The sequence below is a fragment of the Oncorhynchus masou genome, chromosome 10 (assembly GCF_036934945.1).
Source record: "Oncorhynchus masou masou isolate Uvic2021 chromosome 10, UVic_Omas_1.1, whole genome shotgun sequence".
In the NCBI taxonomy this organism is placed as follows: Eukaryota; Metazoa; Chordata; class Actinopteri; order Salmoniformes; family Salmonidae; genus Oncorhynchus; species Oncorhynchus masou.
Genome location: NC_088221.1, coordinates 16,324,952 through 16,336,988, shown reverse-complemented (window position 1 = coordinate 16,336,988; position 12,037 = coordinate 16,324,952). Strand labels below are relative to the sequence as shown.

At 47.9% G+C, this 12,037-nt stretch overlaps 1 protein-coding gene across 1 annotated transcript in view; it reads right to left on the bottom strand.

Moving 5' to 3' along the window:
* Positions 1 to 12,037, bottom strand: part of stxbp5l (syntaxin binding protein 5L) — a 240,711-nt gene that overhangs the window by 42,885 nt on the left and 185,789 nt on the right. Inside the window, exons 10-18 of the mRNA XM_064976038.1 lie at positions 9,396 to 9,556; positions 8,879 to 8,951; positions 6,871 to 7,018; positions 6,666 to 6,733; positions 6,288 to 6,328; positions 4,367 to 4,581; positions 4,012 to 4,163; positions 3,603 to 3,728; positions 1,677 to 1,828 (exon numbers count right to left, since the gene is read on the bottom strand). Coding sequence (XP_064832110.1) covers positions 1,677 to 1,828; positions 3,603 to 3,728; positions 4,012 to 4,163; positions 4,367 to 4,581; positions 6,288 to 6,328; positions 6,666 to 6,733; positions 6,871 to 7,018; positions 8,879 to 8,951; positions 9,396 to 9,556 — 1,136 coding nt within the window. The remainder of the gene's footprint in view (positions 1 to 1,676; positions 1,829 to 3,602; positions 3,729 to 4,011; positions 4,164 to 4,366; positions 4,582 to 6,287; positions 6,329 to 6,665; positions 6,734 to 6,870; positions 7,019 to 8,878; positions 8,952 to 9,395; positions 9,557 to 12,037) is intronic.

The following is a 12,037-nucleotide window of genomic DNA, read 5'->3' as shown; positions in this document are numbered from 1 at the left end:
GACTAAGGTCATAACGAATGCAAAAGAAAAGGTGTGTGAGAGAGAGAGGGACAGAGAGAGAGAGAATTGTTGATACAGTGCATTCGGAAAGTATTCAGACCACTTTTTACACATTTTGTTACGTTACATAAGTATTCAGACCCATTACTCAGTACTTTGTTGAAGAACCTTTGGCAGTGATTACAGCCTTGAGACTTCTTGGGTATGATGCTACAAGCTTGATACACCTGTATTTTGGGAGTTTCTCCCATTCTTCTCTGCAGATCCTCTCAAGCTCTGTCAGGTTGGATGGGGAGCATTGCTGCACAGCTATTTTCAGGTCCCTCCAGAGCTGTTCGATCGGGTTCAAGTCTGGGCTCTGGCTGTGCCACTCAAGGACATTCAGAGACTTTCCCAAAACCACTCCTGCGTTGTCTTGACTGTGTGCTTAGGGTTGTTGTCCTGTTGGAAGGTGAACCTTTGCCCCAGTCTGAGGTCCTGAGCGCTCTGGAGCAGGTTTTCATCATGGATCTCTCTGTACTTTGCTCCGTTCATCTTTCCCTCAAGCTTGACTAGTCTCCCATTCCCTGCCGCTGAAAAACATCCCCACAGCATGATGCTGCCACCACCATGCTTCACCGTAGGGATGGTGCCAGGGTTCCTCCAGGTGTGACGCTTGACATTCAGGCCAAAGAGTTCAATCTTGGTTTCATCAGACCAGAGAATCTTGTTTCTCATGGTCTGAGAGTCCTTTAGGTGCTAATGGAAAACTCCAAGCGGGCTGTCATGTACCTTTTACTGAGGAGTGGCTTCCATCTGGCCACTACCATAAAGGCCTGATTGGTGAGGTGCTGCAGAGATGGTTGTCCTTCTGGAAGATTCTCCCATCTCCACAGAGGAACTCTGGAGCTCTGTCAGAGTGACCATTGGGTTCTTGGTCACTTCCCTGGCCAAGGCCCTTTTCTCCAATTGCTCAGGTTGCCCGGGCGGACAGATTCTAGGAAGAGTCTTGGTGATTCCAAACTTTTTCATTTAAGAATGATGGAGGTCACTGTGTTCTTGAGGACCTTCAAAGCTGCAAAAATATTTTGGTAGCTTTTCCCAGATCTGTGCCTCGACACAATCCTGTCTCGCAGCTCTACGGACAATTCCTTCTACCTCATGGCTTGGTTTTTGCTCTGACGTGCACTGTCAACTGTGGGAACTTCTATAGACAGGTGTTTGCCTTTCCAAATCATGTCCAATCAATTGAATTTACCACAGGTGGACTCCAATCAAGTTGGAGAAACATCTCAAGGATGATCAATGGAAACAGGGTGCAACTGAGTCTCATAGCAAAGGGTCTGAATAGTTAAGTAAATAAGCTATTCCTGTTTTTGTTTTTTTTATACATTTGCAAACATGTCTAAAAACCTGTTTTGCTTCGTCATTATGGGATATTCTGTGTCGATTGCCAAGCAAAAAAAATATTTGATCAATTTTAGAACAGGGCAGTAAGGTAACAAGATCTTGAAATAGTCAAGGGGTCTGCATACTTCCTGAATGCACTGTATGTCTGTGTGCGCAAACATACCAATACATGTGTTTATGTTAATGTGCATATGAGTTTGTATGTGTGTGTGTGTGTGTGTGTGTGTGTGTGTGTGTGTGTGTGTGTGTGTGTGTGTATGGAACACGGGGTGTGGGTGTTCCCCTACCTGAGGTGGACTGTCTGTTCTTGCGTGGGGAGCGTGTGAGTCGTTGGTAGGGGTCTGCGGCTCCGTACAGGTCCAGTGTGCCCATACACATCAGGATCGTCTTCTGAAGGAAGTCCACCACCGTTAGACCATTACAGTTCCCAAACGCTAGGCTGACACACACACACACACACACACACACACACACACACACACACACACACACACACACACACACACACACACACACACACACACACACACACACACACACACACACACACACACAGGAGAAGAGAGTGAGAACCAGCCACTACCTAGTTAGTGTGAACCTGAAGGGAGAAAACGAAGAGAGAAACCTGAGGTTCGAAACCCATAGCCTGAAGAATAATTCCTATCTATAGTATAATACACTTTACCAGAAGCTCGTCTGTTCAGGAAACACACCAACAAAAATACGAGGCATCTTTTCCCATACATACATTATTCAGAGATCACAGAATCAGAGATTACATCAGGGATTCTTACACATGGAATCACTGAAAATGGAAAGTGGTAAGTTTCCCCCACAATTCCCTGTATTGTGGCAACAACATCCCTGTGTACTGAGAAGCATGATGACCAGCATACCAATACTACATTGCCAATCAACAGCCTGAAATACTGTAGGAATACTTTGGCGGGTCTATATTATATTTGTCCCAATTCACACATGTACAAGTGTGTATTAATACACAGGTGGATTGGATATCTTCTTTTTGCATATCCCAACTCAGAGAGTGGGTTCACGGCCAGGCTCTGCCATTATCAAAGGGGACCCTGGAGCAATTAGAGTTAAGTGCCTTGCTCAAGGGCACATCGCCAGACTTTTCACCTTGTTGGCGCAGGGACTCAAACCAGCAACCGGAAACCCAACGTTCTAACGGCGAGACTACCTGTCATTCCAGATCCAGAAAACAACTTCAGCATGCGACCAACGTTACAATGTCCACACTAGAACCAACATCCCTTGTAATCCGGCTCAATATATTGCTTCTAAATACCACTGTAACATATCCCCAGGGTGTGTGTGTTGAGTGTAGGCCTAAAAGCGCCTGGGGAAGACACACGGAAGAGATGACTCAAACACACTTGAAAATGTTAATAGCTTCTCAGGGGTAAGGTTCGTGACCTTTTCCGTGTATTCCACCAGTAATGTAGACTCTTTTTTTTTAAAGAACTGCGAATTTATCAGATTTTTCGACCAACTCTGCCATTCAGAACAGAAGTTTGTAAATGGCCTTGAGGCTGTCTATTGATTAACTGTAGAGAAAGAGCCAACAAAGATTCTCTCCTCTGTCAAAGCAGGTTATCTTCCCAGCAAACCACACAAGCTGCATTTTCTACCTTTTAATCATGTTTTACTGATTACCGTTTCCCTCTGCTACACTTGAATCATAGATGGGAACTGAGTGTTATGAAAAATGTATCCGGGTGAGGCAGAAAAATAACATTCATTTCATGCTGTGTATTTAGACAAATACTTTATTCCATTTATTAGAAAATAGTAGCTGGGCTGATGAATAAAACAGTGTTTCGCTTGAGAGGTGGAAAATGAGAAGGATATGATGTGAATCACTTTGAAGACAAAAGAAGCCTGACAACAATCAAGAGGCGCAGCTCAGACAGAGAGAGAGAGACAAAGAGGGAGAGATGGAGAGAGTGAGGGGGAGTGGGGGGGGTAAAAAAAGATGGATTGTGTGATACAGATAGACAGAGAGAAAGAAAGACAGAGAGCGATAGAGGGAAAGGGGAGGCGGGAACATGAAAGAGCAGGGAACAGAAATTCAGTGGAGGGGGAGAGATGAAGCGAGAGCTGGAGAAAGAGAGTGAGAGATGGATGGTGTGAGCGTGGAAGTGAAAGGTAGTCAGGGCACTGAGACACATAGCGAGTACAGGGTCACTCACAGGCCGTAGGCAGAGTTGATGTCCAGGCTGGTGATCTGCTGGGGGGGCTCTCCATCCACCCACTGCAGCTGCACCACCATCTCAGCCTGGTACCCCGGGGGCATCCGCACTGGACGACTCTTCACCCTGACATACAGAGCAGGACGGGGAGGGTGAGGATGGAGGGAAAGGGGGAAGGAGGAGGGGAGAACGGGAGAGGTAGAGATAGAAAGAGAGTTGAAGGAGATTGTTAAGAGCGAGGGGAGCTTGAGAGTTAGAAGGAGAAAGGGAGAGATTGGACGTGTGATGCATATCGATTCACTCGTCCGGACGCCGTTGTTCAATATATCGTCTGCATTTTCTGAGGAACTCTGCGTAAATCGGGTTTTTCCAGTGGAGCCAGTTGAGATGGCTGACAGGAGTGACTCACTTGAGGCAGGGGAGGCTGTCCTGTGTGCCACTGCCAGGGCTACCGGGTGGCTGGGGGGAGTGGGAACTGGGATCCGAGAAACACGGGTTGTTCTCTGCCTCTGACGGGGAGATGACGTCCTCTGGATCAAACTGCAGGCGCACCTCTAGTGACTGTCAAACACATGCACACACACATAGATGCAGAGATTTGCTGGGACTGATACAATAAGCATACTCATTGGCATACCTCACTAAACAAGTCAACTAACCCTCAAGCCCTTTATACGTTAAAATCAGGTGTTCTGGTGGTAAAACAACTGTGGGATGTGAAATGACTTGGGAAGCGGGTTTGGAAACTTCTCTCATCCACTCACCACTATCTGCGTGTTGGCGTCGTGTTTGCTGAACCGGTAGAGAATGACGTGGGCAGAAATGCCCACCACACAGAAGAGACGGCTATGTGGGCACCAGCTGACCATCTGAACGGCGTAGGGGTCCTCCTCTACCAGCTCGCCCGCCCGACCCTCTCCCGCCTTGGGCTTCTCAAACACCTTGGACGTCTTCAGCTTGTACAGCATCTGCAGTGTAACTGGTCACACAAGACAGGGAGGTATATAGATTGCGGTCCTACTTTTGACCAGGGCCTAAAGGGAATAGGGTTTACAGTATATGTAAAAATCCAAATAACTTCACAGATCTTCATTGTAAAGGGTTTAAACACTGTTTCCCATGCTTGTTCAATGACCCATAAACAATTAATGAACATGTACCTGTGGAACGGTTGTACCTGTGAAAGCGTAGGACACTAAAGAGGCCTTTCTACGGACTCTGAAAAACACCAAAAGAAAGATGCCCAGGGTCCCTGCTCATCTGCGTGAACGTGCCTTAGGCATGCTGCAAGGAGGCATGAGGACAGCAGATGTGGCCAGGGCAATACATTGCAATGTCCGTACTGTGAGAAGCCTATGACAGCGCTATAGGGAGACAGGACGGACAGCTGATCGTCCTCGCAGTGGCAGACCACGTGTAACAACACCTGCACAGGATCTGTACATCCGAACATCACACCTGCGGGACAGGTACAGGATGACAACAACCCACCGTCACTAGACCAGACAGGACTGGCAAGAAGTGCTCTTCTCTGATGAGTCGCGGTTTTGTCTCACCAGGGGTGATGGTCGGATTCGCATTTATTGTCGAAGGAATGAGCGTTACACTGAGGCCTGTACTCTGGAGTGTGATCGATTTGGAGGTGGAGGGTCCGTCATGGTCTGGGGCAGTGTGTCACAGCATCATCAGACTGAGCTTGTTGTCATTGCAACAATCTCAATGCTGTGTGTTACAGGGAAGACAACCTCCTCCCTCATGTGGTACTCTTCCTGCAGGCTCATCCTGACATGACCCTCTAGCATGACAATGCCACCAGCCATACTGCTCGTCCTGTGTGTGATTTCCAGCAAGACAGGAATGTCAGTATTCTGCCATGGCCAGCAAAGACCCCGGATCTCAATCCCATCGAGCACATCTGGGACCTGTTGGATTGGAGGGTGAGGGCTAGGGCCATTCCCCCCAGAAATGTCTGGGACCTTGCAGGTGCCTTGGTGGAAGAGTGGGATAACATCTCACAGCAATAACTGGCAAATCTGGTGCCGTCCATGAGGAAATGCACTGCAGTACTTCATGCAGCTGGTGGCCACACCAGATAATGACTGATACTTTTGATTTTGACACCCCCTTTGTTCAGTGACACATTATTCCATTTCTGTTAGTCATATGTCTGTGGAACTTGTTCAGTTTATGTCTCAGTTGTTGAATCTCGTTATGTTCATACAAATATTTATACATGTTAAGTTTGCTGAAAATAAACGCAGTTGACAGTGAGAGGACGTTTATAAATGGATGAATTTAGTTATTATGGGGCGACGGATAGCCTAGCGGTAATAGCATTGGGCCAGTAACCGAATTCCTGCGCTGACTAGGTGAAAAATCTGCAGATCTGCCCTTGAGCAAGGCACTTAACCCTAATTGCGCCAGGGTCGCTGTCAATAATGGCTGATCCCTGGCCATGACCCACACTCTCCGAGGGTGTCTCAGGGGTGTCGGAAAGGCAAACAAAAATACACTTCCACTTCGCACTTGTACAGGTCATCCATACGCGAAACAGGACAAGAGTAAGCACCGACCTACTTGACTTTACTTTACTCTACTACCACCACGTTATGTAATCGTACACGACACGTGTTAGAGATTATTGCCAACATTCAGCGTAAGAAAGGGTGGAGGGAGAGAACTTACTAGCAGAGGCGTCCCAAAACTTTACGGTTCCGTCTGCGTGTCTGCAGAAAGGATCAAAGACAGGGAAAGAGGTCAGGAGGTCAGTTTCTAATACTGTAGCAGAATGAAACATTTCCGCTCTAATGCTTCTACCGATGATAAACACCAGAGGAAAACTTTACTACATCCTGTCCGAATAAGTAGAACCAGTGACTCAATGTTTGTTCACACCTACTGGGAACAGATGTCAATTCTACGAGTATTCCACATTGGTTCCAGGTCCTTTCATTGAAATGACGTGGAAACGACGTTGTTTCAACGAGTGTGTGCCCAGTGGCCAAGCTTTAAATAAAAAATTAAAAAAGTCTCCCTCCAACAGCATGGAACCCACTGACTTACCCTGTGACGATGATCTCTGGGTAGGTCTGTGAGCCTAGTGTCCATGTCCCACCGCTCACTGGCCACTCCTGTCATCAATTAAACAGGTGGTCATGGATTGTAAGAAACAGCAGGTCATGAACTGAAAAATGCAGGACGTAATTGAATTTTTTTGTTTGTTGCTTCAGCCATCTTGTCATTGTCTGACCTATGACCTGTAGCGTACCTTGTGGCTGTAGCCAGTCTTCTTCTGCTTGGCCCCTATGGAGTAGAGGATGGGGATGATGTCAGGAGGGCACTCAGCGAAGTAAGCCGTACAGGTGACAGGAGACTCGTGGATGTCCATTGGGTAGGGGTTCTCAAAGATGGGGAAGCTGCAGAAGGGAGAGGGAACTGTTATGGCGTGCATGTAGAGTTCTCACAAGGGAGACGTGGACGTATGTGACTGCTAGAGAACGTTATCACCAAAATATCTAAATAGCAAATAAGCAAAAGGTACACTGCTCTGAGTATTGCAGTTCATGTACACTGAGTGGACAAAACATTAAGAACACCTTCCTGATATTGAGTTGACCTCAGAACAGCCTCAATTGGTTGGGGCGTGGACTCTACAAGGTGTCGAAAGCGTTCCACAGGGATGCTGGCCCCATGTTGACTCCAACACTTCCCACAGTTGTGTTAAGTTGGCTGGATGTCCTTTGGGTGTTACTTTAGACCATTCTTGACACACACGGGAAACTGTTGAGCGTGGAAAACACAGCAGCGTTGCATCTATCCCACTAGTGGTGTGGGGGCTGTGCATTGGCAAAGTGGGTGGGGTTATATCCTTCCTGTTTGGCCCTGTCCGGAGGTGTCCTCGGATGGGGCCACAGTGTCTCCTGACCCCTCCTTTCTCAGCCTCCAGTATTTATGCTGCAGTCTTTTATGTGTCGGGGGGCTAGGGTCAGTTTGTTATATCTGGAGTACTTCTCCTGTCCTATTCGGTGTCCTGTGTGAATTTAAGTGTGCTCTCTCTAATTCTCTCTTTCTCTCTTTCTTTCCCTCTCTCGGAGGACCTGAGCCCTAGGACCATGTCTCAGGACTACCTGGCATGATGACTCCTTGCTGTCCCCAGTCCACCTGGCCGTGCTGCTGCTCCAGTTTCAACTGTTCTGCCTTATTATTATTGGACCATGCTGGTCATTTATGAACATTTGAACATCTTGGCCATGTTCTGATATAATCTCCACCCGGCACAGCCAGAAGAGGACTGGCCACCCCACATAGCCTGGTTCCTCTCTAGGTTTCTTCCTAGGTTTTGGCCTTTCTAGGGAGTTTTTCCTAGCCACCGTGTTTCTACACCTGCATTGCTTGCTGTTTGGGGTTTTAGTCTGGGTTTCTGTACAGCACTTTGAGATATCAGCTGATGTACGAAGGGCTATATAAATACATTTGATTTGATTTGAGCTCTTGACACAAACCGGTGCGCCAGGCACCCACTACTCCTCCCTTCATCGACACTGATTGAAGTGGATTTAACAGGTGACATCAATAAGGGATCCTCGCGTTCACCTGGATTCATAGAAAGAGCAGGTGTTCCTAATGTTTTGTAGTGTATATTTAATGGGTATTTTTTCCCGGGCGATAACCTCACCCAGGTCACCCCTTAAGTTCTTCCCAGCACCTTATGGTCCAATTAGTGTTTCTTATCAACATCCTTATAATGTTAACACATCTACTGATAACTAGCTTGGACATCCCTGTCCCTCCTTCAGCTCCCTCCATCATAGGGCTGATGTATCATCGGCAGAGAGTGTCAAGGAGGCTATTTTAAGAAGAGCAGTCTTTGTCCTGCTTCCTGAGTGATGATGACACGTTAGTGACAGACAGCTGACCGGAGTGGCAGTGGACTAAGGTTCTCTCAAGGCGATGTGACACATTTGGGTGGATGTGTGTTGTGTGTGTGTGTCTGTGTGCGTTTATTTTCTTTGTTTTAATGGCCATCTGTGACCCTCTCTCTTAATCAGCCAATGGAATGTGCCGACAGTGTGTCTATGTTTAAATCCATTTGATGCTGTTTGGGACTCTTATAGCTGTTACGTGGTGTTAGAGGGCTGTTACCCCTCCTGTCACATCGAGTCACATCAGGAGGTGACAGTCTGCTCCCCTCTGGACCACAGCAGGACACCTCACTGCAGGAAGGTGTGTGTGTGTGTGTGTGTGTGTGTCTGAGTGTGCGTGTGTGCCGTACATACTTGCTCTGTGTCAGATCCACCACGATGAAGTCCTTTTCTAAAAGCACAACCACTGCATAAGGATCCTGGACCTCTGTAGACAGTCACATAGATACGCAGAGTAGTGAATTACATCCATACACAGAACCAATAGATGTAGTAGACGCAGGGAACGTAATACTGTGGGAATCCTTCACTCCAATACTTCAAATAGAAATGTAAATATATGAATGGGTGCCGTGTGTGTGCGCGAGCGTGTGTACTTTGTACTGAAGGCCCTGTTCCTCTGCTCTCCCAGGTTTGTGACAGAGAGAGAGCAGATATAGTAATTTAAGGCCTTACAGAGGCACTCATTGCCATCACACCTTTTACTCAAATTAGACTAATTATCATGGGGAGAGAGAGAGAGAGAGAGAGAGAGAGAGAGAGAGAGAGAGAGAGAGAGAAACAGCACGTCCAGTGAACAGGTGAACAGGTCAGGGGGGCTTTTACTCAATCCTTCAAACCCAATCTACTGACCCCCCATCCCTTCTCTCACCGTTGGAGTATGGGGTGTCACAGAGCACTAGGAACTCTACGATAGGGTGGTCCATCTCCAGCACTGTGATGGCCTTGCCGTGCATGATGGTCAGGGTGGGCCTCCTTCCACCGGACTTGTCATATGACAGACCCCCAGAGAAGATGACATAGGGCTCACTGCTGTGGAAACAAAGACAAACAGGTCTTAATGACTGACATTATTGTGATCATATGTCAATATCATGACGGAGTGATCAAGTGTCGCTATGGAATCCAGGAAATATTCAATGTCGGTATAACATAGGATGATTGGTCACGAGAGCGTTCGCGAACTTGTCACACAATAGACGGACAGTAAGCTGTCATGGATGATCATGAAAAACATCATGTCCTGTTTACGACAGACAGCTGATGGTTCGCTGACACACCATCCAAGCTAAGCCTTCCCAACAAATTTAACCATGAGACTACGAGAAACATCACAGTGTCTAAAAGAAGTGAAAGATTTAATCAGACCTACAGTATAATATAGATACTTCATGGAGGAATATAAAAAATTCACATGGCAGGATAACGATGTACAGTATATTTCAGCCAATGGTGCCCTTCCTTCCCACAGGGCTGCTTGGCATAATTCTTCCTGTCTGTCTCAGTGAGTCCACGGGAACAGAGAGAGACAGTGAGCCCACAGCCCACAGAATGACTGGGAATGTTTTTGTCTGGTCTGGGCCAGACTAACACAACCGCTCAAGGGCACAGCGGTCATCAGAGACAACCACCCACGGTCACAACGGGTGTCATTATCAGACACAATCCACCCACGGTCATGATGACCGTCAGACACAACCACCCACGGACCTGACGGTCACACTGGTCATCAAACACAAGCACACACGGTCTCACGGTCACAATGACCATCAGACACAAGCACACACGGTCTCACGGTCACAATGACCATCAGACACAAGCACACACGGTCTCACGGTCACAATGACCATCAGACACAACCACACACGGTCTCACGGTCACAATGACCATCAGACACAAGCACACACGGTCTCACGGTCACAATGACCATCAGACACAAGCACACACGGTCTCACGGTCACAATGACCATCAGACACAAGCACACACGGTCTCACGGTCACAATGACCATCAGACACAACCACACACGGTCTCACGGTCACAATGACCATCAGACACAACCACACATGGTCTCACGGTCACAATGACCATCAGACACAAGCACACACGGTCACGGTCACAATGACCATCAGACACAACCACACACGGTCTCACGGTCACAATGACCATCAGACACAAGCACACACGGTCTCACGGTCACAATGACCATCAGACACAAGCACACACGGTCTCACGGTCACAATGACCATCAGACACAAGCACACACGGTCTCACGGTCACAATGACCATCAGACACAAGCACACACGGTCTCACGGTCACAATGACCATCAGACACAAGCACACACGGTCTCACGGTCACAATGACCATCAGACACAACCACACACGGTCTCACGGTCACAATGACCATCAGACACAACCACACACGGTCTCACGGTCACAATGACCATCAGACACAAGCACACACGGTCTCACGGTCACAATGACCATCAGACACAAGCACACACGGTCTCACGGTCACAATGACCATCAGACACAAGCACACACGGTCTCACGGTCACAATGACCATCAAACACAAGCACACACGGTCTCACGGTCACAATGACCATCAGACACAACCACCCACGGTCACGGTCACAATGACCATCAGACACAACCACCCACGGTCACGGTCACAATGACCATCAGACACAACCACTGGCGGTCCTCCAGATCAGACACAACCACAAACCGTCACGGTCACAAAGACCATCAGACACAACCACCCACGGCCACGGTCACAATGACCATCAGCCACAACCACCCACGGTAAAAATTACCATCAGACATAAACCACCCACGGTAACAATGACCATCAGACACAACCACCCACGGCCACAGTCACAAAGACCATCAGACACAACCACCCACGGCCACAGTCACAAAGACCATCAGACACAACCACCCACGGCCACAGTCACAAAGACCATCAGACACAACCACCCACGGTAACAATGACCATCAGACATAAACGACCCACGGTAACAATGACCATCAGACATAAACCACCCACGGTCACGGTCACAATGACCATCAGACACAACCACAAACTGTCACGGTCACAAAGACCATCAGACACAAACCAGCCACGGTCACAATGACCATCAGACACAAACCACCCACAGTCACGGTCACAATGATCAATCAGACACAAACCACCCACAGTCACGGTCACAATGACCATCAGACACAAACCACCCACGGTCACGGTCACGGTCACAATGACCATCAGACACAAACCACCCACAGTCACAGTCACAATGATCAATCAGACACAAACCACCCACGGTCATGGTCACAATGACCATCAGACACAAACCACCCACGGTCACGGTCACAATGACCACCAGACACAAACCACCCACGGTCACGGTCACAATGACCAATCAGACACAAACCACCCACGGTCACGGTCACAATGACCATCAGACACAAACCACCCACAGTCACGGTCACAATGATCAATCAGACACAA